This window comes from Silene latifolia, chromosome Y (genome assembly GCF_048544455.1).
Source record: "Silene latifolia isolate original U9 population chromosome Y, ASM4854445v1, whole genome shotgun sequence".
In the NCBI taxonomy this organism is placed as follows: Eukaryota; Viridiplantae; Streptophyta; class Magnoliopsida; order Caryophyllales; family Caryophyllaceae; genus Silene; species Silene latifolia.
In genome coordinates, this window is record NC_133538.1 from 27,207,198 (window position 1) to 27,225,323 (window position 18,126).

Genomic DNA, 18,126 nt, shown 5'->3' on the forward strand with positions numbered 1-18,126 from the left:
AACAACCAACACATCCAAGACACACGGCCTACACACCGCACACCTAACACCACACTCCCCTTACTCCAAAATCACCTACACCACACGCACCACTGTGCGTGGGCCTTTAGGACCACGGCCAAACCCCTAACACCACCGTGCCTAGCCTCTCAATCAACATCAGGACCACGGATCTTCAGCACCCCGTGCCTGGCCTACTAATTCATATCACCCCATACGCCCTTTAACAATTCCACACTATATTACAAATTAACAACAGCAAAAAATATAACGCCCAACTTCAAATGTAATCAATAGAATTACCAACAGCATTACAATATGATAATTTCATTAACTTTCTCATAATATGACAAAACACACAACCTCTTTTATATTTCATCTAACTCAACAACAAGACAAATAACATAACTTTTAATTCAAAGATAATAGGTGAGTAGTTTCCTACCACTACGCCAAATAAGTCCATCAATAATGGTCAGATAATGCAATTACCGTTTTTAAATCGAAACACGGAACCGTTATTGCAACGACGGTTGTTAACTATATACCATGGTTGTACAAACACGCGACCGTTATATAACATTAATAACGGATCTATAATACCGTTATGACAACTCAAGAACCGTTATAAAACTATTGTTAAATATGTTTATGGCAACGGGTTTACTTTTAAGAAACCGTTATTAAATCTTAATAACGGTTTCAAATCCGTTGTCGTAGTTTACTATTAACAATGGTTTAGTGGTACCACAACCATTGTTAAATAATATATATGATAACGGTTCATTTCGTTATCTTACTTAATTGAATGTCAAAATTTAACAACGGCTTTATTACATGCAAAACCGTTGTTATATTTATTTATTGACAATGGTATGTAAACGTTATCTATTTTTATTGATGAAACTTTGACAACAGTTCTGTTTAAATAAACCGTTGTAAAAGTTTTGAATTCGACAATGGTTATTATTTGTTATCTTATATTTTTTGCGGTTTGAATGGGAGGGGAAATATGTCAACGGTTATTTATCTAAATAAAACCGTTGTCAAATAATGTTTTTAACCGTTATCGTTTTTAATTATTATTTTTTTGTAAAAAAATTGTTTTCGCTTTCTCTATCAGCTGCTGAAATGCTATTTTTCAGCAGCGTTTCATAACTGGCCCATATATTTCTCAATTTGGTGATGTCCTCTGGCGAATATTTTAGGCCTTTGATGAGCATTAGTGGAAACTACAATTCAAAATATACATAATCAAGATAGACAGAATACATGGAAGTATACAGAATTGAACTCAATTTACGTCTGAAATAGTTTTTAAATCACACTAACCCGTATCGGAATGGTAGAATAATTTCCGTTGATAACCTCCCATATGGATAGACAAACGTAAAAGGTGTATTGTTTGTCGTCTTGTGCTTTAGGAGACTATTATATAAATCACACACAAATCAGCTGAATTAGATAATTAACCTCTCGCATAAACATGAATTAAATGATACGATTAATTATTAAGAATACACTTACTAATGGCGTGATAAAATTGGGATCAGTGTTGCTTTCATATTTCCCAAGTGGACATAATCTTCTTTTTGCTTCAAAAACACTAATTCATAAATATACACACGTGCCATTATTATTTGCATATATATGGCTCAAGTCATACAATAACAAATGACATTATTGAAGGTTGTAAACTTACTCAGTTATCATCTTTAGTATACTGTCAGAGGGTTTGCCTTTGCGAGAGTCAATCCAGTACACTGTTTTTGTTTCCACTTTGATTGCCAGTAGCACCCAATGCTTCCTATTCAATTTGGGACATTGGACTGTTAATTAGTTCATTTACACGCATGTAAGCAAGTTAATAATAAATTTATAGAATTGTGACTCATTATAATAATCACGTACTATACATACATATTCTCATTGTAGGGGGCAAGCCATAGGTTTTTGGTCGATATCAACCGACGAGCGATACTATTTATTTGTTCTTCGTATGAAATTCTGTGCACAGAGAACGCCTTAAGACTCAAGAATCCGTAGGCGTGAATTGGGAACTTCCTCTCAGCGATATGATTAGTCATGTACCTATTACGTCACATGGAACGAAGAATGTTATTGTAATTGATAATTTAAACAAACATCATTATTCGTAAATGGAAATGACGAAATAGTTTCATTAATAAAACTTACTTCATCCAAATCAAAATGTGAACAACATCTAAATTGTCAAGGTCGACAAATTCCATCAGTTGCTTCGGGTCCAGTATGGCTATATCAGCCACGCCCATAATTTCCTCTTCAATGTTAATCATGACTACAACCTCTCTAGGTGACTTCTTTACAGCCAGGTTGTGCAAAGCCTTCAGCGAAGTATTTTTCATTTTTTTCATATATGCACACGATTCATAATAAGAAGCATAAGCAGGCTTGACTGTAACAAAAGTAGCTAGCTTATATTGTATGTCGTGTGGTTTTGTTTTTAGGGAAGACGTAGTCCTTTCGGTGACTTTGTCCATTGACGTAGTAGTAATTGCTTTAGCTGCCGCCATGGCTTTGCTTAACTTTTGTAAATGTAAAGAATAAAGTACTTACGATATGTTAATATTCGTACCCTAATATATTTTAAGAACAAGTAATAATGAACGTCTGCATATAGGTACCTCTGAGATGACAACATTGATGAGGTTGTCAGGCTATTGCATATAAGAACTTAGGGCTTCATTCAAATAAGTGACCTCCTCATTAGTAAATGGTGCTTTTACTTCCCCATACTCATCTTTATATAATTGGGACACTTCCACTTTCCTGCATTTGTCACGAAGGGGTATACCATGAATCTTAACTTGTTGAATACGGTCATAAGCGAACATGTATCCCCTCGCAACAACAACTTTCTGTTTCCCCTGTAAATAAAACAGACGACAAGCCACCTTGCAATCGCCCTTCATGACAGCTTTAATCAATTAGTACACATACATGCACTACCTTAAATAAATTTCATAAGTAAAAAACGTGTATGATATGAATAATTATAAACTAACAGCTATTACCTTTTCAGTGTTGAGAAGTACGTCTGATCATCAACTACCTCAACCTCATCCTGTGTCACGGCTGATGCGTGCATTTTACATAGACTTTTACGGTCTCTTTTGGCACGCATTTCTATGTATTTGAGTGATATTATGTCACTTTATACCCCGAATAGTCTACTTTGGTCTGCTTTGCATTATTTGCAGGTACGAACCGGAATGACTGGAAATCAGCCTATTTGCGATCCTCCAAGCCTGCTTAAGAGAGTTGGCGCGAAACTTTACCATCTTGAGACGCGTGAAGGTATCCAAAGGATTAGGAGAACACACAAGAAGTCAATAACCCCTCGATCGAGAAGTCCTGTTCTCGATCGAGTGAATGCAAGGGTGAAGGCCTCGATCGAGATTTCCTGTTCTCGATCGAGGGAGATGCTTAGGGAAAGCTCTCGATCGAGCAACTGTGGAGTTCGATCGAGAGGCCACGCACTGATGGGCTTTAGTTCGATTTTGTGTTGTAATTTTATAACGCATTATTCTCTTTGCTATTTTTCTTATAAGAAGGCAAGGAATACTAAGACCTAATTATCACATTCTAGACAGAGGACGGAGACTGTTGCTTTAGTTTCTGGATCAAAAGTACTTTTCATCGCCATTTCTCAACTTTTCTTCTGTTGAATTCGGTATTATCATAGCATAATTTTAGTTCAGTTTCGTTTATTATGTTATCTATTGTTATTTGCTTTGCCACTATTGTTCCTCATTTCGATCATGAATAGCTAATCGCTTTGCTAGGATTTAGGGTAGCCATGGCGTAGGAAGGACGAATTAATTAAGACACCCGTAGTCTAGTTGTATGCATCTGCTGCTTTAATATCTCTTAATTGTTTGAGTCGACGCACTCAATTAACTGTCTCGTTTTCCCCTTCTCCTAGATCGAAATATTGGAGAAGGAGTAGTTCTGCAGCGTTTCATTAGGATTTATGCTGGCTAGGGCAAAAGCTAAACTAGTGTTGCCTAGGGCAAACTAAGGACCGAAAGGTGACGTTTATTACCCACAGCTTGGATTTAGGGCATCTATATTTTAGTCCGGACTTTAGAAGCCATGGTGAACCGACAATCCTAGTACCTTTCTCCCTTGTTCATCTCTATTTTATTTCTCTCTCGTTCCTTTTTATTCTCTCCTTTGCTCGTAGTCTTTAGAAAAGAAACAAACAAACCCCCTATTTTGGTTACTTTCGATAGACCTAGTTGACTATAGGATTCCCATCTCCCTGTGGATTCGATACCCGACTGCCTCTGCTACATTTAGTTGAGACCCGTTGGTTTTATCTTTGACAGGGTTGCGACAGCCATGTCAAATTTTGGTGCCGTTGCCGGGGAGACGGTGCAATTTTATAGTTCCTTTGTTTGTCTTTTGTCTCAGGGAATTTATTCCTTGAGACAGTTCTCATTCTTGGCCCGAGTGTTTTCTGTGCTTACAGGTTATAGTTCAGCTATGGAGGTAATTTGTGGAAGATGTGGCGAATGGGGACACAATCCCATTTCATGCATGGCTACGTCCGAGAGCGTTCTAGCCTATCGGAAGTTTAGGCAAGGAGGCTCTTCCCTCGAGGTTTATGCTGACAATGTTCAGGTCGAGTACAACCTTAAGGCCGCCATTCACACGCAACATCTTGAGCAGGAATCTGGTGCGGATGTCTTCCGTAAACTGCTCGAAAAGTGTGAGTCAATGTGCTTAGAGGAAGACCCGGTAAATGCAATAAGTTTGAGGAGTGGTCGCACTTATGATGGACCAGAACATACTCCATAAAGTTCAAACGCCGAGGCAGGGATCACTTTTCAGCAAAATGACGAAGAATTGCTGAAGGGTGGTCGATCGAGTGAACTTACCTCTCGATCGACCAATGCTGAGGAAGAAACCCCTCGATCGAGAGACGGTACTTCTCGATTGAGTAAGCTTCAAAATGAAACCTGTCGATCGAGAGAGGTTAGCAAGAACAGCTCTCGATCGAGCACTTCTGAGCCTCGATCGAGAGATGCTGAGCCTGCAGACACGCATTCCAATGCTGACCGTAGTGGGGTACCCTCCTGTGCTACGAGGGTGTCAAGAACTGATAAAGGTAAAGAGAAAGAAGAGGACCCACTTCCTATGGTTAAGGTCCCTTACCCGAGTCGATTACGCGACACAAAGACGGAGAGACAATTCAGCAAATTCGCAGATATGGTAAGAAACATTCAGGTAACCATTCCTTTTGCTGAGCTAATTACCCAAATACCTCCTTACGCAAAATTTATAAAAGATATTATTACGCGTAAGAGGGAATTTGGAGAAACAGCTACTATCTCTTTCATGGAAGAGTCTAGTAGTCTAATTTCGGGAAAGTCTCCCCCTAAACTGAAGGACCCGGGTAGTTTCTCTATTTCTTATGTTATAGGAGATGTGGTGATAAATAGGGCGCTGTGTGACCTTGGAGCCAGTGTCAGTGTCATGCCCTATTCTATCTTTTCTAAGCTTAAATTGGGTCACCTAAAAATGACCAATATCACCCTACAGATGGCCGACAGATCTGTTAGACGGCCCTTAGGTATCTTAGAGGATGTGCCTGTCAAGGTAGGAAAATTTTTTATTCCAGTGGATTTTATTGTTTTAGATATTGCTGAGGATACCCGTACCCAGATTATTTTGGGTAGATCGTTTTTGTGTACAGCTGGAGCTATTATTGATGTCAAACTCGGGCATTTGACTCTAGAAGTAGGGGATGATGTGATTACGTTTAGTCTGCCCGAGACCTTGTTTAGACCGATGATCGAGGATACTTGTTATGGATATTATTGATGAGTCTGCTTACGAGTTTTGGTCGGATTCCTTAGTTAAGGATCCGCAGGAGTCTTTGATGTTTCTAGATGAGTGTGCAGATTTTTCAGATGATGAGGACGATGTCGAGGAGTTGCTTGGAATTGCTACAGATGAGATAGAGCTGTCTGACTTTCAGCTGGAACAGGTAGAGAACTTGGCATACACTTTGTGCTCAGTCGAGGTAAAGGTCCCCGAGCGTAAAGCTCTTCCCTCTCACCTTAAGTATGCCTTTCTTGATGATACTGAGCAGTTTCCAGTGATTGTGAGCGCTAAGCTCAACGACGGACAGTTAACTGCTTTATTGACTGTTCTTAAGAGGAATAGGAAGGCAATGGGATATTCGTTGGATGACCTTAAGGGCATCAGCCCCGATGTCTGCATGCACAGGATTGAGCTAGAGGATGATCACAAACCTCGCAGTGTGGTCGGTCCGAAAGTCGAATCCGAAGATGGAGGAGGTTGTGACGGCTGAGGTTATGAAACTACTCGACGCAGGTATTGTTTATTCAGTTGGGAATTCTAAATGGGTAAGTCCCGTTCAGGTGGTACCTAATAAAGGTGGTACTACAGTTGTCCGAAATGAAAATAATGAGCTAATACCTACTAGACTAGTGACCGGGTGGCGGATGTGTATAGATTATCGGCAATTAAATGCCGCCACCAAGAAAGATCATTTCCCCCTTCCTTTCATTGATCAGATGATAGAGAGATTGGCTTCTCATGAGTTTTTCTGTTATCTGGATGGGTACTCAGGGTTCTGTCAGATCCCTATTCATCCAGATGATCAGGAAAAGACTACCTTTACTTGTCCGAAGGGTGTCTTTACTTATCGCAGAATGCCTTTTGGTTTGTGTAATGTGTGGGTTAATATCCGTATACTACCCTTTAAATTTAGGACTATAACGTAAATTTAAACATGTGATTATAGTCATAAAACATAAATACAATAGAAACGATAAGGAACAAGAAATAACCTCGGGTCCTTATGATGCACGGCGTAAAGAACAGAAATCAAACGAGATTCCCTCCTAATTGTTGCACCCAAGACTTGTCCGAGATATGCCCTTGGCTAGATGGTGTTCTCCGATTGCCTTGCAATATTGGGAGAACTGATGTGAGGTTTTCGAGATGTGAGATCTAGGTTTCAGAGAGAAACTGTCTCCAAAACCCTAAAATTTTTACAAATGTTTTGATAAGGTCGGAAGGGAGGAGAAACCCTCCCTTTTGTTCCCTCTCACTCGGCCGGCCATGGGCTACCTAGGGAAGTGGGCTTCCACTTCCTTTTAGTCTTGGCTCATGGTCTGTTCGCAAAATCGCTAAAATGTATATGACGCGGTCGATTATAAATCTGTTATCGGTTATCGGAAATTAAGGCATCAGCTAATAATACGGGTTAGTTGAATTATTAATACGTGTCCGACAAAACAGTATTGTATAATTATATTCAATATACATTTAATTAAATATAAAACGCTTATATTTAATTTTACGAATTAATCAGTTAATTCGCCTTAGCCCATGATATTTAATCCGTATTAAATATAATATCTCAACATCACATATTTGACTAATTACTAGTCAAATAACTCGGACTAACTGGTTAGTCAATTTTGGCATCTACATGAAAGTATTTTCATACCGTCACATCTCTCGAACGTATCCTATAGGTGTGACTTTTAGGGACCAGTTGATCACCGCCATCTCGTATGACAATAACGTCAAACTTATCTAGCAAGCCAACCGTTATTGATAAACGTGGATCAACTGATAATAATACCAAAGTATGCCCTTTGATCCTTTTAGAGGTTTATAAGTCCTTGCACTAACAGTTAAGGACACCAACCCCAACAAGCTCCCACTTGTCCGTACAAGTGTATGTGCAATGACGTTATCCGCACTAACCGGAGGACACAAGCTCCAACAAACTCCCACTTGTCCGTACAAGTGTATGTGCGATAACCGATTCTCATATTCATTTAAAAATTTCTCCCACTCAATGTAAAACAATTTGCAGATCCGGATCCGCAAAGGTCGTATTTTACAATCGATCCGTATCTAGAGTGGTTTCCCCGACTAGAGAGTAACTTAACCGATAAAACGAATCCGTATCCGAGCATGGCCATGCATTTCGATTCTGACTCCTCGAGTGGCCCCGAGAAATATCGAGTACATGATAAAGGCTGAATATTTCCTTCAACTCGACTCCTGCCGATCTAAGCACGACATGAAATGACCCAGAAAAAATCTACTTGGCCCCCTGTTACGGATGACCGTGAGAAAGAAACCAAAGTCACCCAAAATCTGTCGTAGTCTCAAGAGACAGTCGATAGTCAAGAGATTCGACTCTAAGGATCACCATGGAAGTCCAATCCACGACCGGGCAACGAATGTTATAAAACATTTAGGACTCCACGTCGATGTCACAATGGTGTCCTACGAGATATCCGTATAACTCGCCTCTGTGATTGGTCAATCAACCGGTTGACTTATGGCTCGTTGAACCCACCATCAACCAACGTCACAAAATAATTGCGAGTTATCACTCATGTGGGCAATTAAGGACTAACAAGATATGATGTTTGTTCATTTCACTTTGTGGTGTTCAAAATTGTCGTACAATTCCACATGAAAAACAAAATATATATATATAAAATATCAAAACGATGATGTCGTATAGAGTACAAGAGAGAATGAATCCGATCCATAAAAGAGTACTACAACTTAGGAACACGTTTAATTCCCATGGAATTAACGTGCCCTTCATGCTTATCTTGTCGTAATGGTTTAGTGAGAGGATCCGCTATGTTATCATCTATAGCAATCTTTTCTATCACTACTTCCTTTTGCTCCACGTAATCCCGGATTAGATGAGCTTTCCGTTGTACATGTCTAGACGCAACATAGTACTCGGACTCGGTCGTAGAATCTGTTTGTAACACTTTGCTTGGAACTCTTCCACTGACTGTAGCGCCATTAAGAGTAAAAACGAATCCAGGTCGAGATTTCGAGTCATCTCGATCCATAAGTCAATGCCCAATCTTTAGTCCTCCGTAGGTACTTAAGAATGTTCTTGACAACCATCCAATGTGATTCACCTGGATGCTTTGTTGAATCGACTTGTCATACTCAATGCATATGCCACGTCCGGACGTGTGCATATCATGGCATACATGATTGATCCTATAGCCGAAGCATAAGGAATCCGTGTCATGCGCTCTTTCTCTTCCGGTGTCTCTGGTGCCTGAGACTTGCTCAAATGCACCCCTGGAGCCATGGGAAGGAACCCCTTCTTGGAGTTAGTCATGCTTGAATCTCTCTAGGACTTTGTCTATGTAAGACTCTGATCGAGAGATAACATCCGTCGTGATCTATCTCGATAGATACGGATGCCTAGAATTCTTTGTGCCTCTCCCAGATCTTTCATCCGGAAATGGTTTTTCAACCATACTTTCACCGAAGTTAAGAGAGGTATGTCATTCCCAATCAGGAGTATGTCGTCAACATACAATATTAGGAAGACAATCTTGCTCCCACTCGACTTGATATATAGACATGGTTCCTCGACTGATCGAGTGAATCCATTTTCTTTTATCACTTGGTCGAAGCGATGATTCCAACTCCTTGATGCTTGCTTAAGTCCATAAATGGAACGCTTAAGCTTGCATACTTTCTTAGGATGTTCAGGATCGATGAAACCTTCGGGTTGTACCATGTACAACTCTTCCTCCAAAAAGCCGTTTAAGAAGGCGGTTTTCACATCCATTTGCCAAATTTCATAGTCATGAAAAGCAGCGATCGCTAAGATAATCCGAATGGAACGCAGCATAACTACGGGTGCAAAAATCTCATCGTAGTGCAAACCTGGCACTTGGGTGAAACCTTTTGCAACTAGTCGTGCTTTGTAGATATCTTTTTGACCTTCCACATAATGCTTTATCTTGTAAAGCCATTTGCATTGAAGGGGACGAACCTTAGCAGGTAAGTCAACAAGATCCCACACGTTGTTCTCATACATGGAGTCCATCTCGGATTGCATGGCCTCAAGCCATAGCTTTGAGTCAGAACTTGTCATGGCACCTTTATAGGTTGCGGGTTCACTACTCGTTAAGAGTAGAACGTCATCTATATCATGTTCCTCGACCATACCAATGTATCTGTCCGGAGGAATAGAGACTCTTCCCGACCTCCTAGGTTCCTCAGAATATTCACATGGCCGGGATTGAAGGAACAGGTTCCTCCAATGGTTGCTCGGTGTTTGGTTCTGGAATCTCCGACAGGTCGAAGGTTCTATCACTCTTTGCATTCTCGAAAATTCCTTCTCTAAGAATGTCGCACTAGCCGCAACAAAAACACGTTGTTCGGTTGGCGAATAGAAGTAATGACCACGTGTTCCTTTAGGATAACCTATAAAGTGTGTCTTGACCGATCGCGGGCCGAGCTTATCCTCCTGTCTCCACTTGACATAAGCCTCGCAGCCCCAAACCCGTATAAAGGACAAGTTAGGGACCGTTCCCTTCCATAGTTCATATGGAGTCTTGTCAACAGCTTTAGACGGACTTCGGTTAAGTATTAGAGCGGTGACAAAGAGCATAACCCCATAATGAATCAGGTAAAACCGTGTGACTCATCATGGATCGAACCATATCAAGTAGTGTTCGATTTCTCCGTTCGGACACACCATTCAGCTGAGGTGTTCCAGGTGGAGTTAACTGTAAGGCAATCCCACAGTCTTTAAGGTGTTGATCAAACTCGTGAGAAAGATACTCGCCACCACGATCCGAACGTAGTGTTTTAATCTTTCTACCTAATAGGTTCTGTTTTGTACCTATTTTGGTATTCCTTGAATTTCTCAAAGGATTCACTTTTGTGCTTCATTAAGTAGACATAGCCATATCTACTTAAATCGTCCGTGAAAGTGATGAAATACCTATAGCCTTCTCGTGCGGTGATTGACATAGGACCACATACATCCGTGTGTATGAGTCCTAATAGGTCAGCAGCGCGCATTCCAACACCTTTGAAGGAAATACGAGTCATCTTGCCGATGAGACATGATTCACACGTGCCAAATGATTGAAAATCAAAGGCCGAGATAGCTCCATGTTTGATGAGCTGTTTTACGCGTTTCTCATTAATGTGTCCCATACGGCAGTGCCATAGATACGTTTGATCTTTGTCACCAACCTTTAACTTTTTATTCATTACGTGTAATATTTCCGAGGTCTGATCTAAAACATAAATTCCGTTCATGGAAACTGCCTTGCCGTAAATCATATCGTGTAATGAGAAAATGCAAGCATTGTTTTCTATTACAAATGAAAAACCAAGTTTATCAAGCGCAGAAACTGAAATAATGTTTTTGGAAAGACTAGGTACATAATAGCGATCATATAATGACAACTCAAATCCGCTTGGAAGTCGGATCACATATGTCCCCTTGGAGATGGCAAACTACTCTTGCTCCATTCCCAACACGCAGTCCACCTCACCCTTTACGAGGGGTTCGATGTTTCGGAGCCCCTGCACATGATTACACAGATGAGAACCACAACCAGTATCAAGTACCCAAGTTCCGTAACTTGCGTGGTTAATCTCAATCATATGAATAAAAGTAGAAGAGAGAGAAGACATACCAACAGGTTTAACACGACCTGCCTTTAAGTCCTCATGATAAACAGGACATGTGCGTCTCCAATGCCCCGTCTTGTGGCAATGATGGCATTCCATGTTTTCACTCTTGCTCTTTGTCATGCTCGATGAGTTACTCGCCTCACCAGGACCACTCTTCCCCGAACCCGACTTCTTGAACTTCGCCTTACCTCATCGTTAGGTTTGCACGGAGCTTTGCCCTTACCTTTCCCTTTGTTTGACACAACGAGAATATCCTGTTTCGAACTCCCACTGAACTTCATGTCCTTCTCGGTATGTACGAGGAGGGAGTGCAGTTCATGGGGAGTTTTCTTCAAATCATTCATATAGTAATTCGCTCTCAATTGCGAATAACCATCGTGGAGTGAGTGAAGAATACGGTCGATAACAATATTCTCGCTGATGTTACAGTTAAAGGTCTCCAGTTTCTCGACATTCTCAATCATGCTGAGAATGTGTGGGCTAACCGGTTGGCCCTTCTGGAGTCTCGCATCAAAGAAGCGAGTGGTATGCTCATAGGTCACGATTCTCGGTGCTTTCGAGAATTCCTTAGTGAGCGTGGTGAAAATCTTGTTTGCACCATGGGCTATGAAGCGTTTCTGCAAATTGGGTTCCATTGCAAAAATAAGTACGTTCTTTACCGCACCCGCTTCTAAAGCGAAATCGTTATACTTGTCGATCTCGTTTATTCCACCGTGGGGCCTGGGTTTTAACGGCATGGGCTCAAGCGGATATCCGAGCTTTCCGTCAGCGGCAGCATTCCGTAATGCCGCCTCCCGATCCAGCGTTGGATCCGTCATTCTTGATCCGAGTAGACCGATTCATCCGACTCATGAAGATCCTAAGCCAGGACTCACGGTCCAATGTGGCACTTGGCATTGGGTTATCACTTGAACCACCATTTGTTGTTTAGCGATTTAATACGTGATCTACACTGAAAAAGAAGAAAAACAAAACGAAATAAGCAACTCATCGAGGTGATTTAAGTCTATTTTAAAATTCATTTTAAACATGTAGACTCTTGCACTTGCATAATTGATCTCCCTCAAGAATGATACAAGTGATCCCAAGACTCAATTTCAAGAAATTGATAAGCCAACTGATTAGCTAATTCTTCCGTAAGAACTCTTGGTCGATAGATTTCCTTAAATCCTATCTATAGTCCACCATGATCACAGGATCGTACGAGTGACCATAGTGTTGAGATAAAATAGGTCAATTGGTTCCAACTTACCCGACGTAGAAGGGGTCATAGTATGCCTACCGACGAAGAAGGGACTCATTGGAGTTTGACCTATAAAGACCGTTCTCAATTTTAGTTTATACGAGGAAGATCCCATCAACTAAATTATAATTCATTTTAAGTGAACGAATAACTAGCGTCTGTCGTGAATGAATTTATTTGGATGATGGCTTAAAACGTGTGACATGAGAATGTCAATGAAAACTAACTCGTGACCTCTATATGTGTCAGTTTTCATGCAATAATTAGGTGGTTTGGTTTTTAGGCGGAAAATGATGCAAATTATCGTAACAATGAATAAATAAAGTAATGCAAAACGTAAATAAAAATTTCCTAGTGTGGCCTATCCTAGTAAAAGAACATAATACAACTTTGGAATCCACCGTTGGACCCGAAAAGCTTGTCTTGATGTTCCATCTTGATCCAAGTAGCGGGAGTGAGCATCTGGTCTCCATCTTTGGTCTTCTCAAAAATTACAAATGTATAATTACAAAATATAAACCTATTTACAATCTAATTAAAACTGTAATTACAAGTGAAAAATCCAAAACGGAGATACAAGATCTCAAAATACAACCAAGACCGTGTTCCATCATTACGGTAACACGTTCTACTAAGGCCACACTAAGTTACAACCGTTTGTAAAAATTAAATACGTAATTAAAAGGCATTCACGGCATTCATAAATTAACGATAAATAAAAATGCATCAACTAAAAACAAATTCATTCGTGACATAATTCCGTAATTATGTTAAATTTATCCAAACCACCTTTTAATGATTAAAATTCATGTGATAAAACCGCTTCTATCATTTAATTTTAATCCATTATAATCCGTCATTTTAAAGACGCTTTAAAACAACTATATGGTACGTGAGTGAATCAATTCACTATTAAGCGAGTGTACTATATCCGTATAAAGTACATATCTAAGCCAAAAGAAAATTTAAATCAAAAGAAACAAATTTTCAAAGTCATTAAAGATGAAATCCCTCGATCCATGGACACAAGTGCTCGATCGAGGAACAAAAGGGCTCGATCGATCAACCGCAAGTCGATCGAGGGGTATGCTAATCGGGGAGTACTCGATCGACTAACCCGTAGGTCGATCGAGTACCTATATCAAGAAATCTGCTCGATCGAGTGCGAGGACAACTCGATCGAGCGGGGGTTTTGAAAGGTCGATCGAGTACGAAGGACTCGATCGAGCAAAAGGTTTTGAATGGGTCGATCGAAATACAAAGCAGGGACTCGATCGAGCAAAAAAATATACAGAAAAGCCACTCGATCGATTGAAAACTTGGTCGATCGAGTGCAAAAGTCTCTGGAAAATTCAAAACCCTCGTGAAAACATATTTCAAGACAAAATCAATTGCAAATTCGATCAAAAAAGCATTAAAACAAATTTGACAATTGACAAAACATGACATATTGTTATAATCTCTGTATAAAACAACAATATGCAAAAACCAAATCGAAAAAGAACATGAAATTACCGTGTAATACATGACACGGTTTTAAAAAAAAACTGCCGTGTATACTAGACACGGTTTTCAAAGCAAAATCATCGTTTCAAAAACGTTTTATGAAAAACACATGAAAAATTCACGTGGCCTCGCTCTGATACCACTTGTGGGTTAATATCCGTATACTACCCTTTAAATTTAGGACTATAACGTAAATTTAAACATGTGATTATAGTCATAAAACATAAATACAATAGAAACGATAAGGAACAAGAAATAACCTCGGGTCCTTATGATGCACGGCGTAAAGAACAGAAATCAAACGAGATTCCCTCCTAATTGTTGCACCCAAGACTTGTCCGAGATATGCCCTTGGCTAGATGGTGTTCTCCGATTGCCTTGCAATATTGGGAGAACTGATGTGAGGTTTTCGAGATGTGAGATCTAGGTTTCAGAGAGAAACTGTCTCCAAAACCCTAAAATTTTTACAAATGTTTTGATAAGGTCGGAAGGGAGGAGAAACCCTCCCTTTTGTTCCCTCTCACTCGGCCGGCCATGGGCTACCTAGGGAAGTGGGCTTCCACTTCCTTTTAGTCTTGGCTCATGGTCTGGTTCGCAAAATCGCTAAAATGTATATGACGCGTCGATTATAAATCTGTTATCGGTTATCGGAAATTAAGGCATCGACTAATAATACGGGTTAGTCAATTATTAATACGTGTCCGACAAAACAGTATTGTATAATTATATTCAATATACATTTAATTAAATATAAAACGCTTATATTTAATTTTACGAATTAATCAAGTTAATTCGCCTTAGCCCATGATATTTAATCCGTATTAAATATAATATCTCAACATCACATATTTGACTAATTACTAGTCAAATAACTCGGACTAACTGGTTAGTCAATATTGGCATCTACATGACAGTATTTTCATACCGTCACATCTCTCGAACGTATCCTATAGGTGTGACTTTTAGGGACCAGTTGATCACCGCCATCTGTATGACAATAACGTCAAACTTATCTAGCAAGCCAACCGTTATTGATAAACGTGGATCAACTGATAATAATACCAAAGTATGCCCTTTGATCCTTTTAGAGGTTTATAAGTCCTTGCACTAACTGTTAAGGACACCAACCCCAACATAATGCCCCTGCCACCTTTCAGAGGTGTATGATGGGGATCTTTTCTGAGTATATCGAGTCTATCATGGAAGTCTTTATGGACGACTTCAGTGTCTATGGGAATGACTTTGATAATTGTTTAGCTAACCTTGATAAAGTTTTGCAGCGATGTATTGAGGTTAATCTAGTGCTAAACTGGGAGAAGTGCCATTTTATGGTAAATGAGGGCGTTGTCCTTGGGCACCTAGTCTCCAACAGGGGTATTGAGGTAGACAGAGCAAAGGTGCAAGTAATCGAGCAATTACCCCCTCCAGTTAATGTTAAGGGGGTGAGAAGTTTCCTTGGTCACGCTGGCTTTTATTGTCGGTTTATCAAGGACTTCTTAAAGATTGCTCGACCGCTTACACAGTTGCTTTTAAAGGATGCTCCTTTTGATTTTAATGATGAATGTCTTTTTGCTTTTAACACTTTGAAGCAGGCTTTGGTCTCTGCACCCATTATCCAGCCTCTAGATTGGAAGCTGCCTTTCGAGATTATGTGCGATGCCAGTGATTATGCACTAGGAGCGGTGCTAGGCCAACGAAAAGACAAAGCGCTGAGTGCGATTTATTATGCGAGCCGAACACTGGATGAGACTCAAGTGAAATATGCTACCACGGAGAAGGAGCTTTTAGCTGTTGTTTATGCGTTAGATAAGTTTAGATCGTATTTGTTGGGTTCTAAAGTTATTATTTTTACAGATCATGCAGCGCTGAAACACCTTCTGAACAAGAAGGAAGCTAAGCCCGTTCTTGAGATGGATACTCCTTTTACAGGAGTTTGACTTGGAGATTAAGGATAAGAAGGGAGCAGAAAATGTCATAGCCGACCATCTGTCGTGTCTGACGCAACAGGAGGGGGAGGATTCTCTTCCTATTAATGATTCTTTCGCTGACGACTCTTTATTTTCTGTTGATGTTTTTTCTGTGACCTCTGTAAATTCTAAGGATGGTGCTGAACCTTGGTTTGCAGACTATGCTAACTTTGCTGTTAGTCAGGCACTGCCGCCAGATTTATCTCATCAGCAGCGCAAGAGATTCTTACACGATGCACGGCAATATTTCTGGGATGACCCTTATTTATTTAAGGAATGTGCAGACGGACTCTACAGACGGTGTATTCCGCAGTGGTAGACCAAAGCTATCCCAGAAGGCTGCCATTCGGCTCCTTGTGGAGGACACCATGGTCCATCAGGTACCGTGGCTAAGGTATTGCAGTCAGGTTTTTATTGGCCAACTCTTTTCGCTGACACTAAAACTTTTGTTGCTAGCTGTGATGCTTGTCAGAGAACGGGAAACATTTCCAAGAGACATGAGATGCCTCAGAACGGCATCCTAGAGGTTGAGATTTTCGATGTATGGGGCATCGATTATCAAGGGCCATTCCCGTCTAGCCAGGGTAACAGGTATATTCTGGTAGCTGTAGACTATGTGTCTAAGTGGGTGGAGGCAATTGCCACTCCCAATTGTGATGCCAGGACCGTGATTAAGCTATTTCGTAAGATTATTTTTCCCCGTTTTGGTGTCCCTAGGGTCGTCATTAGCGATAGGGGTATGCATTTTAGAGAACAACAGTTGACTGCTTTGCTGTCTAAATATGGTGTCAAACATCGTAGGGGTTTGGTGTATCACCCTCAGACTAGCGGACAGGTTGAGGTCTCTAATAGGGAATTAAAAGAGATATTAAGCAAAGTAGTTTCTAAATCACGGAAAGACTGGAGTGCTAAACTAGAGGACACGTTGTGGGCTTATAGGACGGCTTTAAAGACACCAATCGGTGCTTCACCGTATCGTTTAGTGTATGGAAAGTCTTGTCATCTTCCTGTTGAGCTAGAACATAAAGCTTGGTGGGCTATCCGCCAGCTTAATTATGATGCTGACTTGTGTGGTGAGAAGCGTTTATTGCAGCTAGATGCGCTGGAGGAGTTTCGGCTGAACGCTTATGATAGCTCCCGAATTTATAAGGAGAAGACTAAGCGTTGGCACGATAAGAGGATTGTACCCCGTGAGTTCCATGTTGGGCAAAAGGTGTTACTGTTTAATGCCCGGTTGAGACTATTTCTGGTAAGTCAAGTCCGGTGGAGTGGTCCGTACACGGTGACTGGCGTCACTAAATTTGGATCAGTTGAGTTAGAGGACTCCGACGGGAATCGCTTCAAAGTTAATGGTCATCTTGTGAAGCATTATTATGGGGCTGATGCTGTGATTGGACGCGTCGAAGTTCTCTTTTTCGACGCGATGGCAGAGAGTGATGTTTGACGCTTATAGGTCATGCGGGACCTTATAAACCTGCGCTTATCGGGAGGCAACCCGATTGTAAATTGTTGTATTTGTTTTTCGAACATTTAACTTTCTTTATTTCTGTTTGGTGTGCGTTTGAACAATTTTAATAGAATTTTTGCGTTTTTGGTACAGCACAGGTACCGTACTGTTGCTTACTGATGCAACAGCCCTCGATCGAGTAGCCTTCTTGCTCGATCGAGTGGTCCTACGCCTTCAAAGCTCTTGATCGAGATCCTATTTGTTCGATCGAGTTTATGAACCGCTAAAAGCCTCGATCGAGTGTTACTTGTCTCGATCGAGTACCGTGTTCTTCTCGATCGACCTGATCCTTTGTCGATCGAAAGCCCTACTAACCTCTCTATCTGGTTCGGTTTGGGGAGGTCCGTGGTCTGCACGCTTTTGTAAGTTTTCGACTCTCT

General features: G+C 40.7%; 1 protein-coding gene across 1 annotated transcript in view; it reads left to right on the forward strand.

Moving 5' to 3' along the window:
* The first annotated feature begins 5,256 nt into the window (after positions 1-5,256).
* Positions 5,257-18,126, forward strand: part of LOC141627753 (uncharacterized) — a 33,680-nt gene continuing 20,810 nt past the window's right edge. Inside the window, exons 1-5 of the mRNA XM_074440974.1 lie at positions 5,257-5,854; positions 5,952-6,350; positions 15,865-15,923; positions 16,202-16,479; positions 16,957-17,452. Of these exons, the coding sequence (XP_074297075.1) occupies positions 5,257-5,854; positions 5,952-6,350; positions 15,865-15,923; positions 16,202-16,479; positions 16,957-17,452 (1,830 nt within the window). The remainder of the gene's footprint in view (positions 5,855-5,951; positions 6,351-15,864; positions 15,924-16,201; positions 16,480-16,956; positions 17,453-18,126) is intronic.